A 14,779-nucleotide genomic window follows, 5' to 3' on the forward strand; every position below is an offset into this window, starting at 1 on the left:
CCATTTGGACTAGAGGCACACAGTTTGTTTTTTGTTTTGTTTTTTTAAATATATTTTATTGATTTTTTTACAGAGAGGAAGGGAGAGAGATAGAGAGTTAGAAACATTGATGAGAGAGAAAAACATTGATCAGCCACCTCCTGCACATCTCCTACTGGGGATGTGCCCGCAACCCAGGTAGGTACATGCCCTTGACCAGAATCGAACCTAGGACCTTTCAGTCCACAGGCCGATGCTCTATCCACTGAGCCAAACCGGTTTCGGCAATGCACACAGTTTTAAGATTAATTTGTCTAACTTCAAAACATCCTAAACTGTTTTTAGTAGTCTCCATGCATCTCTCCTCTCTTGAAAAATACAGAAATTGTTGGTTGTTTTTAGTAGAAAATGGATTCATGGTAAAGAGCAAACAACCATTTTATTTTGAGCTTTTTTAAAAAAGAAATTTAGAAACTCCCTTCTTCCATTAGGGAAGCTGAAAAGAAAAGAAAGAAAGGAAATGCATGGTCTAAGTCAGTGATGGCGAACCTATGACACGTGTCAGAGGTGACACGCGAACTCATTTTTTTGGTTGATTTTTCTTTGTTGAATGGCATTTAAACATATAAAATAAATATCAAAAATATAAATCTTTGTTTTACTATGCTTGCAAATATAAAAAAATTTCTATATGTGACACGGCACCAGAGTTAAGTTAGGGTTTTTCAAAATGCTGACACTCCGAGCTCAAAAGGTTCGCCATCACTCATCTAGGTGGCTTATAAGCAACAGAAATGCATCTTCCACAGTCTGCAGGTTGGAGGTCCAAGATCAGGTTGCTGCATAGTTAGGTTTAGGTAAGGGCTCTCCTGGGGTTGCAGACCGACAACTCCATTTGTGTCCTGCATTCCATTTCCTGGCGTTGCTTTATGGCTCTTACAAAAGCAAAACAAAACAAAACAGAACAAAATAAAACAAAAAGCTCCTGTTTGCTCTTGGAGAAGCCAGGGAGTGGCTGGTGCTTTGGCAGAAGCTGCAGACCACGGAGGTGAGGCTGGTGGCTGTACCATCGGGTTTGACAGGGGATGGGCCAGCCCACGAAAGTTCTTCAAGGCCACGCCATTGGAAAACCAGATGCCATCCTTAGGTTGTGTAAGAATCAACCAACCAAACAACCAACCAACCAAGTAAATAAATAAGTCTTTCCTTATTTCTATTCTGAATGTGGGAGAGGAGTTTAAAGAAAGGCACTTCCTTATCTTAGCCATGCAGAGGACCCACCTTTACAGTGCACTTCGTTGCCACAAGCGGTTAAGGGCCGAGGAAGGCCCAAGGTGGGCTACCAGGTTGGGTGGGCTGCAATGGGGGACCAAGTGTGGGGAACCTGAGGGGCATGCTGGCTGCAGCAGTGAGGGGCTCTGTGAAGCATGGCTGCAAAAAAGTCCATTGTTAATTCCTGCTTTCAGCATCCTCAGCATCTATGCTGGGTCCATTCAGGAGCTCTCAAACTGGGAGGGGTTCCATTGATAACCTGAGAGGCTCAGGGAGGGGCAGGCACTGGGGGAATAGATGGTTCTTAATATTTAATCATGAAAATAACCTCATGAACTATGAGAGATAATTATCATTAACTTTCTTTGATTTAAAGAGGAAAATAACCTACTGAGAGTTAAGCCATTTCCTAAGGATAAACAGAGACAAAAATCAGAACTGGAACTTATATCCTTACTGGCCCTTCTGGAAGTTTCACCAATCCAGGCTTTCCATCCAATTTAAACTGCTTCTTTACTCACCTGTTTATCCATTTTATACTACATATATGTCCTCGAATATCATAGCTTAATTATTTGTGACTGCATCATTCTGCGAAGATAAAATAAACTACTTTGATCAGTTCCAAAAGGAAATGGCATAGTTTAAAATATTTTATATTTTTAAAATTATGACACTTTCTGATGGAGCTAATCTACACTAATAAAAGAGAAACATGGTAATTGGCGTACGACCGCTACCCTTTTCATTGGCTAATCAGCGAGATATGCAAATTAACTGTCAGCCAAGATGGCGGCCGGCAGACAGGCAGCTTGAAACTAACATGAGGCTTGCTTGCCTCAGTGACCGAGGAAACCAACGTTCCCTGCCTGTGGCTGCAAGCCTCTGAGCCTGCTGTTTCAAACATTGTAACAAATACCGCCAGACTTCAGCCAGCAGATTCGCAACATTGTTTGCAAAGGCCGGAAAGTAGGCGGAGGCCTAAGAGCTGGAGCCAAGCCTCAAGCTAAAGCTGGCCCAGAATAAAAAAAAAAAAAAAAAAAGGAAAAAAGGAGCGTTTGGGAGTTCAGTCACCCCCAGCCTGAAAACAGCCCTCAGCCCCTCACCCAGACTGGCCAGGCACCCCAGTGGGGACCCCCACCCTGATTCAGGACACCCTTCAGGGCAAACGAGCCGCCCCACCCATGCACCAGGCCTCTACCCTATAGAGTAAAAGAGTAATATGCCTCCCAGAACCTGGATCAGCGGAGCCGAGAGGCCTCCCGGCACCGGGATCAGCATGACAGTGGGCAGCACCCAAACACCCTGATCAGCCCTGCTTTGTGGGTGATAGAGGGCGGTGCCCCAACCCCCCCAGCCCCGCCACGGGCCCTGCTCTGTGTGTGACGGGGTAGAGCCATAGCCTCTCCATCAGCCCTGCCCTGAGTGTGACAGTGGTAGTGCCCCAACCCCCTAATCGGCCTGTGCTCTGTGGGTGATAGAGGGTGGTGCCCCAACCCTCCCGCCCCCCCACAGGCCCTGCTCTGTGTGTGATGGGGTAGAGCCATAACCTCCCCATCAGCCCTTCCCTGAGTGTGGCAGTGGCGGCACCTCAATCCCCTGATTGGCCCTGCTCTGTGTGTGACAGGAGACGGTGCCCCAACTCCCCTATCGGACCTACTTTGTGAGTGACAGGGGGGAGCTCCCCAACCCCCTGATGGGCCCTGCTCTGTGCATGACAGGGTACAGAGCCCCAACCTCCCTGATGGGCCCTGCTCTGTGCATGACAGGGGGTTGCGCCGCAACCTCCCCATCGACCCTGCCTTGAGTGTGACAGGGGGTGGTGCCCCAATTCCCCAATCGGCCCTGCTCTGAGCCCAACCAGGGGCTGCACCTAGGGATTGGGCTTGTCCTCTGCCACCCGGGAGCAGGCCTAAGCCAGCAGGTCGTTATCTCCTGAGGGGTCCCAGACTGCGAGAGGGCACAGGCCGGGCTGAGGGACCCCCCTCCCCCCGAGTGCACAAATTTTTGTGTACCGGGCCTCTAGTGAGAGTATAATGTTGTGAACATGATCGTGTTGAATTAACTGTTAATCCTCACCTGAAGATATTTTTTCCATTAGTTTCTTTAGAAAAAGTAGAAGGGATGGAAGGAGGTGAGAGAGAAAAGAGAGACATCAATATGAGAGAGACACATTGATTGGTTGCCTGGCATTGGTTCCCTGGCATTGGCGAGTGATCAAACCTGCAACACAGGTACGTAGCCCTGACCTGGAATCAATCTGAGACTGTTCAGTGCACAAGCCTTCAGAAACACTGGCCAGGGCCCAAGGCAATTTTGAATTGAACCTTCCTCAATGTTCCTTCTCAGGTCTCACTTTGACTAAGATTCTGTGTTAGGTCTAAAAAATGTCTGGGCCTCAGAGATCACATTCTATTGTGAATAAGCTCCTTTGAAAAATAAGATCTCCAAATAATCAAAAATCTCCAAATAATCAGGACTAAGTTTGCTAGAACTTTAGCTCTGGGGAGCTCATGTTTTTTTTTAGATGACCACAGTATCTGTCTGTTCAAATTGTTGAGTTTTTCAATATTTTGGCATTTGCTATAACCCATGAACACAGGCAATAGGGTGGTGAAGGCCTTGGGCCAGAGGTGAGGGCAGGTTGGAGGGGATTAATGGGGGAAAAAGGGGGACATATGTAATACTTTCAACAATAAAGATTGAAAAGTAAAAAAAAAAATATTTTGGCATTAGCTTACTCATAGAAAAACCTCAGAGAGCTGCCATAACAGTATGTCTATTGCACAAAGAGTGGCATGAAATACCTAGTTCTTTGTCAGTTGTCTTGGGAAGAAGACTCCAGTATGGGTGCTTGATGATTATTACTGTGAAAATGTTATAATGATGATGGCAGGTATTTATATAAACTCAAAGAGAGCGGCTAAATGTCACATGGCATCCCCAATCTGATCCTCAAATTGTGCTCTCAGTAATTTGAAGGATTTATTCTTAGAGAATGTTTAACAGTGTCTCCTCATGGTCAATAGCATTTCTTCAGTGATTTCCTTTTTCAGATACTTTGATTCTGACCTTTCCATCTTTGTCCCCATTAGATAATACAGTGTGTGGCATGTAAAATGGAATCAGCAAATGTGTGGAATATGAACGATGATGTTGACCTTGCCATACCCCTCCATATACTAGGTTCCTAGTTATGGACTTCTGACCACTGTCTGAACTTTCTAGCACCGGCATCTTCTTATTAAATAGCTGCGATCCACCATTCCACCTAGTAAAGTGCTCTTTCAGGCTGTGCCCTGAATTCAAGGTTAGGCCCTCTGACCTCACTGATGTATAATGGGTGGTTTGATGCTATAAATCAATTTCTTGTGTAATAATCAGCATAAAACAGTACCTATAAGAAGAGCTTCCTTGATCTGCACATATACCAAATAAAACTATTGGAATTGATAAACAGAATGTGGGAGCCTAAGCCCATATTGTGTTCTCCATCTCATGTTGCAAGGTAATTGTTCTATGTTTACTGTTCAGCCTTAAATGTGCGGTCAGTTGACAAACAGGAACATAGCCCTGTTCCCGGTTGCCACCAGAATAAACCCATACATAATGCTCCAGTCCTTATAAGCCCCACAGGCTGCTCTGTCCGATGGCAGAGAGGGGGCAGCCAGCACCAGGGGTTGCAGAGCCCATCAATGTCAAGTTCTTAGAGTTGGTCTTCCAGGTCCTCCTTGGATCAGTAGTGCCTGTCTGTCTCCAGTAGGAACATTCTAGAAGCAGAGTCTTGAGAAGGGTCTTGGGGAGTAAGGCTTGGCAGGTGCTCCTGTGATGGGTGCTGGGATGGGGTGGGGGATAGGGTTTGGGGGCTAGTGTCCCATAGGAACTTTTCTGTGTCACGGGGGCTGTTTCTGAACATGGTGGAGTTAAAGGTCTGTCACTGCCTGCATAGCCTCTGCCTCCACATATTGCTTATTTAACAAGTCATAAAAAGGAAATGGGATGTGGCCTGGCAGCTGGCAGGCTCTGACAGGAAGCATCAGATTAAGGGGACACAGCACACTGTCCCAGCCCTCTGGTCTCTAGATACTGTTTGGCCACTCACTCCAAGGACCTGTCCTTATTGTGGGGGTCTGGGGGAGGGCGTTCAGCAATCCCCTTTCTTCTTCCTTCCCAGCAGTCTCGCCCTGGAACATTCGGCCTCCAGGGAGCTCCTGTGTAACTGTAAAGGCCTGGTTTCCTTTGTGTCTGCCCCACGCACCTTCCTGAGACCTGGGAGCACATTAGCGGGGCCACAGAACACAGCTCCCACAGCTTATATCCAGGTAAGGAGATACTGGGGTGGGTCCCAGCGCCTTGGAAGTGTGAGAGCCCATGGCCTAGTAACAGTCACTCACTGCTGGTGTGATTTCAACTTCTAGTTACTCAACTTCTGGGATTACCCATCAGTGAAAGGAGATGATGATGGTGGTGCTAGGAGCAACAGAGGGTTGACAGTGGGGAAACAGATGTGGGAAACTTTCGCCCTGTGCCCACACCCCAGCACATTCCAAAGTTTCCTGGCTTTCTAGCTAATTGACTACTGCTTAGCCCATTGACATTTCATGGGGATTCACAGGCTTTAATGAAGCTGAATGAATATTCTCATCCCATTATACAGATGGGAAAATTGAACCTCCCCAGGTTCCCCATTAAATAGGGACAATCTTCTCAATTTACCATCTTAAGTTCTTAAGTGACACCTCCACTGAGCCACATGTTCCCCAAGTACCAGACCCCTGAGTACACATTATCTTAGGACTTTGTCCTTCTGCAAACCACTCCATTTCCCCCCAAATAGCCCACACCTTTCCTCTGACAAGAGGTAGGACTCGGCTGTATGACAAACAGTCTCATCTTCAGGGCACCTGGAACAAACCGTTTGTCTGCTGAAATTTCTGTAAGAGATGTACCCAGAAATTCCAAGAGCTAAACTATAAAACAGGGGACTGTAAAAACAGGAAATATGGGGACTGTGGCATTGAGTGAAGGAGACACTTATGAGCAAGGCAGACAAGATATAGTTTGATTTTCCTAAAACAGCATGAGAGAGCCTGCTGTCTCATGGTTTGGTACAGAAAAGTATCTCCATGATAAAACCAGGCTCATATAATTTTAAAATCAAAAGGTACATTATGTTCCTTTCCTTCAACCCTCTGCCTGAACTAGACCCTCCTATTGTCCTGCCAACGCTATTATAGCCTCTGCTTGCACACTGACTGCCACCCTCTCATTTCGGAGAAGATGAGTAGAATTTTCCTTTTAGACGAGGAATATGCCTCCATTCTCTGTCCTCCCACTTTGGCCTGATCCAAGATTGACATGCACCACATTGCTGCAGGCCTGCCATGCTTCCCCCAGTCTTTTCTTAAGCTGTTTTTGTTGTTGTTGTTGTTTGGTTGGTTGGTTTTTGTTAATCCCCACCCAGGATATTTTCCCATTGATTTTTAGGGCGAGTGGAAGGGGGGGGGGGATGGCAGAGAGAGAGAAACATCGGTGGAAGAGAGACATATCCATTGGGTTGCTTCCTGTACACACCCCTCTTGGTACTGGGGGTTGAGCTTGCAATTGAGGTAGGTGCCCTTGACCTGAACTGAACCCAGGACCTTTCAGTCCCTGGGACAATGCTCTAACCATTGAGCAGCCGGTTAGCTCTTGAGTCATGTTAATACTTTGTGACTCATTTTAGCATCTTCATTATCCTTTGTCACTCTCCCCAGACACTTAGTTATGTATTAATTTCTGCGTAAAAGCCCATTCCCCTGTGGACACATGTCTCCCCTGCCATCTGACACATTCAGAAGACGACTACCCTGCATCTTAGCTACTGTTACCTGAGTTTGGTTGACTTTCAGTGTCAAGCACCCTGCTCCATTTGGGTCACACAAAATATCAAGTCAGTAAGACACCAGGTGGGTTTAACCTGAAATGCTTCAATTTAGAGCAACTCCTGCCCCTGCAGTTTTCTCTTTGAATAACCTATTTTGGAAAAGCATCCACCCAATATTTTACAGTACAATTCTTTGTGTTGGTTTCAGGGCAGGCCTCCAGCCTGTTAGCCTCAGTTTTTGTCCTGACCATGGATAGCCATATTGTATGTGGGGGTCCAAGAGGCTGGGAACTTATTTAGATTAATTTTTTCTCCTGTGGACTCAAGGAGAATTCGTCGGCAAAAGGAGCTACTTTTCAGTCTTAGCTCCACGGCACTTGTGTGACTTTGGGCAGTTTCCTCACAAAAGGTCATCTAGTGTAGAAAAATATCATAGAATTTGAGCAGGGTTACCAAGAGCCAGAGTATAAATTCCCAGGGTCTATGATAGTTTAGGGAAGAGGGTGTGAGGAAATGCTCTTCTCCGGGCTTAAGCAAAGGAAGTGAGAAAGGGTCAGAAGAGAAGAAAGGAAAAAAGAAAAAAGGAAAATATGAAAATAGATGGCTTACCTAAGGAGGGCCAAAAAAGATCCCACTAAATTAATAGGAAAGTGTGCAAATATTTCTATATTACAGAAACAACCTGAATAGCAAACAAACTATGAAAACCATTTTTAAATTCAAAGGTAATCAGTAAAATGGACATGTAAATTGATGAAGACATCATTATGTTTGTCCTTAATGTGATAAAAAATTAAGAGTGTAATATCACCAAGTAAAGGTGCAGATTTGGGGACTTCTCACACATGGCTCATGTCCGTGAGAATTAGCATAGTGGTCTTGAGTCATATTGACAATATCTAGTTAGGTGAAAGCCACCCATCAATTGTTGCACAGAGATATGCAGTATGTGGGGATTATTTTGCAGGAAACATATATTTTGGAACAGCTTAAAAGTTTATTAATAAATAATTGGATAAAAATTTTACACAAATAATGTCATTTATGTAAAAGTTTAAAATGCAAAAACAGTATTAGACATTATCTATAGATACATGTGTATGTAGAAGGGTAAATACACACATGAGATGATACATAAAAACCTCAGAATACCTGTTGCCTCTGAATGACAGTGGGAAGGAAAAGAACCCTGGGGAGTCAAAAAACATAAATGAAATTCATGTGTAATGTGTTAACTTTTCAATCAAACAGAATACCTGTAGAAAAATGCCCAAAAACTTACATTTGTTCATTGCAAATGTAGGTTTTTGTTTCATAAGTTCGTGTATTGTCTTCACTTAAAAACTTGTTTCATAACTGCATAATATTTAAAACTGAATAACCAAATATAAACTCATCTTAGGTATGTCACATACTTCCCTTTTCTAACAACAAAATGTGTGACACAATATTATGCCTCATTTGAATGAAACATTTATGCCAATTTATGCCAATGGTTGTGCCAATTTCTCTTTAAATCTTCTGAGATACAAAATGGTGATCACTGGGAGACAAGGACCTCAGAGCCAGCCATGAAAAACATTTTATTAAACTCTGAGCAGGAGGTGAGTTTCTCTTGAATTTGTCCTCAATGTTGATGCTTTCTCTTTGGCCATGGCACCCCTTTCTCTCCACCAACTGCTCAGGGGGTTAATCTCAAACTTGCTAGAACAGAGAAAAAAAATACCATGCTACAAATGACATTGGCTTGTTTGAAGTAATGAGAATTTCCAGGGCCCAACACACTTTGTGTCACATGGGTATCTAGTGGCCAAGAGGAAAAGTACAGTGCACCTTCCAAGGAGAAGGTTGGATCTGGGACATGAGTCCTTCAAGGACTGACATGAGGGGAAGTACTTTTTTCAGAAAGTTGGTCTACTATGAATCTAAAACATAAAATAAGATAATGTTCCCCTCCTCATTCTATAAAATAATGTTTTTTTCATTTCATGCCTTTTCTAGTTGGAGGGACATAAGCAATGGATTGGCTTTAAAACATTTCCTGCTTTCCTGTAAGCTGAGACAGAAAAAAAAGGGACCAAGCATTGTGTTCACAGTGCATTGTGTAAGCATCACCAGGTTTGTTTAAAGTTATGTATAGACTTTTGAGGGCAGAATGTGAGTTAGGAAACTAGCAATGGAAATGGTTCCTCGATGGAGAATTATTCTTAGGAGTCTGAACTGGAGGTGACCTCAGGACTTACCAACTCCATGTGGACACTCACTTTTTATTCTTTTCCTGTTTTTATTCCAGAAGAGGATGGAAGGACTTCCAAAGAGCAGATATGGAGCTATGGCTGAAGGTAAGAAAGGCTCCAAGTTCTTAAGAGGCACCGATTCCTCACCTCAAACACAGTGACAGAAACCCAGTGATTTTACACTGAAGAAGAAAAAGTCAATGATCATTTCTTCTTTACCTTCCCCACCATCTTCACCCCCACCTCCACCCGACCCCTTCAGTACAGTGCTTTCCGTGCACATGAGGTGTGGGAAATGTGGAAATGAAACTTCAAGTCAGAAGTTGCAGGCTTTTGAACTGAATTGTGAATAAATTTCATTTTCCTTGTCCACCTTGAGCAGAAAATGGAAATGTCTTCCAGAAAGATTTGCTAATCATGCAGACTAAAAAACATCCCAGAACACTGCAGAAAAGGAAGAGCCAACACCGAGTAGAAGAAATAAAATAATACATTTTAGGACACTACAATGAACTTGGAATCCATTTGGGCTCATAAGAACTCTAGAACTTCCCGGTTCTCACCCTTCTTGGTCCCTTGAAGGTTTTAGGTCCTAGCTCAATGTCGCCCTCTCCAACACCACTTTTGTTAACTTCCTGTAATTCAATCAGCCAAGTAGGAAAATTTTCCATCACATGTACTACTAATGGTCTTAAATTCCATCCTCTTCAGCCACCCTTCCTGAGTCATCTCTCAGGCTTTGCCTTTGACAGTAACTATGGCCTTTCTATTGTCTCAATTTCAAGCAGAGAATTCCCCACCCAAAGAACAGAGACTCAGCTGGTCCTTGGTGGAAGGTCACAGATGACACTTCCTTTTCTCCCAAGGTTTAGGTGAATATGTTGAGCACTTCTACACAAGTGTTCCTGGTTATTTGTGAGTGAAAAGAGGTGTTAATATTTTCCTATGTGTGACCTCTCATTCTTTGCATCCTTATAAACTCACATTTATTTAACATGAAACGGGCCAGGCCCCATCCCTGGAGAAACACAGGGACCACTTTTCTTTCAGTAAAACTATCTTCCTTGGTCTTGAGAAGGACTTGGAGCAACCTCCTCAGTATAGCAGTTCATACTGTGGGCTATGGGTCCAATGTGGGCTTCCTATGTAGACTTCCTATGAATCAAGAACCTCCTAAATTTGTTGGAAACTTTTGTATGTATTTAGATATGACAGTTTCCTGGGAGGGAGGTCCACAGCTTTAATGAGATCCCATGAGGGTCTATGACTTAAAAATTGGGAGCAGCACTAGCTTAATAAGACACATAATTTTTTTCTTTACAGGCAGTGTAGAAGATACCCAGTTGGCACCAAATTCCTCACTGAGGGTCATCCTGGTGGGGAAACCTGGTTGCGGAAAAAGTGCCACTGGGAATAGCATCCTCTGTAAAACTGTGTTTGAGTCCAGGCTGGCGGCCCAGCCTGTGACCAGGAAGTGCCAGGTGGCCACAGGCACGTGGAATGGAAGAAACATCCAAGTGGTTGACACACCCTCCATCTTTGAAGCCAAGGCCCAGGACCAAGAGATGTACAAGGACATCGGGGACTGTTATCTGCTCTCAGCCCCAGGGCCCCATGTGCTTCTGCTGGTGACACAGCTGGGGCACTTCACTGCCCAGGACATGGTGGCAGTGAGGAGGGTGAAGGAGGTCTTTGGGGCAGGAGCCATGAAACACGTGGTGGTCATCTTCACCCACAAGGAGGACTTAGGAGACGGGTCCTTGGATGACTATGTAGACAAAACGGACAATCACAGCCTGCAGAGCCTGGTCCAGGAGTGTAAAAATAGGTATTGTGGCCTCAACAACAAGGCTACTGAGAAGGAGCAGAGGGAGCAACTGGAGAAGCTGATGGCTGTGGTTGAGAAGTTGGAGAGTGATAATCAGAGTCACTTCTACACAAACGACCTCTTCCACGATGCAGAGATGCTCCAGGGAGGCAGGGATGGCACCCCAGAAGAGCACAGGTGCTATCTGACCAAAGTTCAAGTGCACATTGAAAAGCAAAAGCAAGACCTGAAAGATACTGGGAGTCACTGGGCATCCAAGGCGGTCCAGAGAGTCAAAAATTGTATGCTGTCTGATATAAGTATGCTACTTCAGCTTCTTTTTTTTAATTTTAATTTTCATGAAATATCTTTTTCATCTCTTCACTTTCAGTGTCTGTGTGTCCTTTATTCTGTGGGGAGTGTCTTGTATACAGCATATATGTCTGTCTTGTTTTCTCATCTATTCAGCTACCTTATGCCCTTTGATTGGAGCATTTCATCCATATACATTTAAATTAATTATTGATAAGCATTTATTTATTGACATTTAAAAAATTTATACCCATGTTGCTTTTTAGAAATTGTTACTTCTTCTTAGAGAAGTTCCTTAAAAATTTCTTGTAATACTGGTTTGGTGGTGATGAATTCCTTAAGCTTTTTCTTGCCTGGTAAGCCTTTTATCTCTCCATCAGTTTTAAATGATGAACTTTCTAGGTGGAGTAATCTTGCTTTTAGGTCCTTACTTTTCATATTTCACACCAATCTCTTTGGACCTTGAAAGTTTCTTTTGAGAAATTAACTGGCAGTGTTATGGGAGCTTCCTTAAAAGTAACTGTCTTTCTGTTGCTATTTTTAAGATTCACTTTTGGTTTCTAGGCTTTGCCATTTACATGATCATCATTATTTTTAAAAATAGGTTATCAATCTCTTGGTCTCTCTTTTCTTCTGGTATCCTTATGATGGGAATGTTTTTATGCTTTATAATGTGACAGAAGTACCTAAAATTATTCTCACTTTTAAAAATTATTTTTTTTCTTTTTCCTACTTTGATTGGATGTTTTCTGTTACCTTGTCTTCTAAAACACTGATTTGATTATTTGCTTCACCAAATTTGTTGATTCCTTCCAGTGTATTCTTCATTATAGACATTGTATTCTTCATTTCTGACTGGTTCTGCTTTGTGGTTTCTATATCTTTTTTTATACTTGTTATCTCTCCATTTAAGTTCTCACTAAGTTCTGTGATCATCCTTATCACCATTGTTTTGAACTTTGTATCAGGTAGATGGCTTGCCTCCATTACATTTACTTCTTTTTCTGGTGATTTTTTCTGTTCTTTTGTTTGGAGCTTATTTCTTTGTCTCCCCAGTTTGGCTGCCTCTCTCTATTTGTGTATGTGTATTAGGTAGTTCTGCTATGTCTCCAGTCTTGGTATGCTGATCTTACATAGTAGGTGTCCTGTGTGGTTCAGTAGCACAGTCTCCCTGATCACTTGAGCTAGGTTCCCAGGAATGTTCCATGTGTGGAATAAGTGAGTCGTCTCATTTTAGTTGAGTCTTGATTGCTGTTGGCCCATCCATGCATGGAATTGACCCTCATGCTGGCTAACTATGAGGATAAACATCAACCAGTGTAAAGCTGCTATGAAGGGTCTGACCCAATAAAGCAGAATTTCCCCATCAGGGTCGGGTGCCTACCAAGATCTCCCTCTGGGTGCATTGCTTGTGAGATCATTGGGTCATGCTCTGATATGTTCTAAAGCTCACAACCAGGTGTGTTATCTCTGGGACCTATTGGGAGGAACTCTGGTTAGGCCAATATCAGGACCTGACTGTGACCGACCCTGGGCTACCTGTTTGGAACTACAAAATAATCCAGTATTTTACTGGCTCTACTTTGCCTGAATATGTGTGGAAGGGCCCAATATGTGCACCTATGATGGAATCTACCAGCACCAAGTCTGGAGGAAGGTCAAAAAAAGGCAGAAAATTGTTATAGATAGTAAGGTGGTCTTGTCTCTTACGTGAGCAAGTTTGTGCAGCTTCTCCCCTAACTTCCTCTTTCCTCCTCTTCCTCAATATCCTCAGCTTAGCATTGACTTCACATTTAGAGAATGGACCCAGATTTTCCAGGTAAAGGAAGATGGGAGTTTGTGTTTATGTTGTGGGGAGAGGCAGGGAAATGTGGGGTTTGGTGTTGAGGGGTCCTCTCCCCTGAATCTATATCTTAAACCTCCTGGCAAACTTGATCTCAGCATAGACTTTAAAATACATATATAATTTCAGAGAAGAAGGGAGAGGGAGGAGAGAAACATTAATGATGAGAGAGAGTCGTTGATTGGCTTCCTCCTGCAGGCCCCTATTGGGGATCCAGCCTACAAGCCAGATATGTGCCCTAACCAGAAATTGAATTGTGACCTCCTGGTTCATATGTTGACACTGAGCCATATCGATTGGGCTCAGCATAGATTTATCATTCTTTCTGTTTCCTATTTCTATTGATTTTGGGTTGTAATCCATTTAAAAAAGTGAGCCCTACAAAATAGTAATTCTTTCAGGGATTGCTGCTCAAAAGATATTGTATAAATAAATGAGTCCTTTAACCATTTATATAATTTACTAGAGGCCCGGTGCACAATAATAACAGGGGGGGTAAGGAGGTCCCTCAGCCTGGCCTGTGCCCTCTTGCAGTCTGGGACCCCTCGGGGGATGCCCACCTGCTGGCTTAGGCCTGCTCCCCGGGGGATCAGGCCTAACCTGTCAGTCAGACATCCCTTGGCAGCCCAGAAGTCCTCAGTGGATGTCCACTTGCCAGCGGGGAGCAGGCCTATAATGTAGTCAGACATCCTTAGCACTGCTGAGGAGGCAAGAGAGGCTCTCGCCACCACCGCTGTGCTGGCAGCTGCCAGCCTGGCTTGTGGCTGAGCAGAGCTCCCCCTGTGGGAGCACACTGATCACCAGGGGCAGCTCCTGAATTGAACGTCTGCCCCCTGGTGGTCAGAGTGTGTCATAGTGACCAGTCATTCCAAGTCATTCTGCTGTTAGGGTCAATTTTCACATTACCCTTTTATTATATAGGAGGATAGAGGCCTTGTGCACTGGTGGGGGCCAGCTGGTTTGCCCTGAAGAGTGTCTTGGATCAGGTTGGGGGTCTCACTGGGGTGCCTGGCCAGCCTGGGTGAGGGGCTGATGGCTGTTTGCAGGCTGGTCAAGCATCCCAGCAGTGACCCTCACCCCATGGGGGTGTGGCCAGCCTGGTGAGGGCTTGGTGGCTGTTTGCAGGCTGGCCACAGCCCCTTCAGGGTGTGTGTGTGGGGGTCCCGCTGGGATGCCTGGCCAGCCTGGGTGAGGAGTTGAGGGCCGTTTTCAGACTGGCCATGCCCCCCAATGACCCAAGCTCCCAGCCTCTCCTTTTTTTCTTTTTAATTTTTTCCCCCTGGGATTTATTTATCTTCTATAATTGAAACTTTGTAGCCTTGAGTGGAGCACAGGTCAGGTTGCCCCTGGCAACCCAGGCTCTCAGCCCCTCCTTGAGCAGAGGCCAGGGCAGCTGGAAGCAGGTATCTGGGATTTATTTATATTCTATAATTGAAATTTTGTAGCCTTGAGCATAGCCCACA

The 14,779-nt window shown here is 44.4% G+C and overlaps 1 protein-coding gene across 14 annotated transcripts in view; it reads left to right on the forward strand.

Annotated features, from left to right (window-relative positions):
• LOC132242638 (GTPase IMAP family member 6-like) overlaps nt 1-14,779 on the forward strand; it is a 464,769-nt gene that overhangs the window by 440,346 nt on the left and 9,644 nt on the right. The window contains exons 1-4 of one of the 14 annotated variants that reach the window (XM_059711556.1): nt 5,280-5,573; nt 9,119-9,235; nt 9,411-9,459; nt 10,678-11,481. The exons of 2 other annotated variants lie outside the window; for them this stretch is intronic. In XM_059711556.1, the coding sequence (XP_059567539.1) occupies nt 9,417-9,459; nt 10,678-11,481 (847 nt within the window). In that variant the 5' untranslated portion in view covers nt 5,280-5,573; nt 9,119-9,235; nt 9,411-9,416. Of the gene's footprint in view, nt 1-5,279; nt 5,574-8,616; nt 8,722-9,118; nt 9,236-9,410; nt 9,460-9,576; nt 9,700-10,168; nt 10,270-10,677; nt 11,482-14,779 lie in introns of those variants that run through there. 11 more of the 14 variants (XM_059711554.1, XM_059711563.1, XM_059711553.1 and 8 more) reach the window with 11 other exon arrangements.

The sequence above is a fragment of the Myotis daubentonii genome, chromosome 10 (genome assembly GCF_963259705.1).
Source record: "Myotis daubentonii chromosome 10, mMyoDau2.1, whole genome shotgun sequence".
Lineage (NCBI taxonomy): Eukaryota > Metazoa > Chordata > Mammalia > Chiroptera > Vespertilionidae > Myotis > Myotis daubentonii.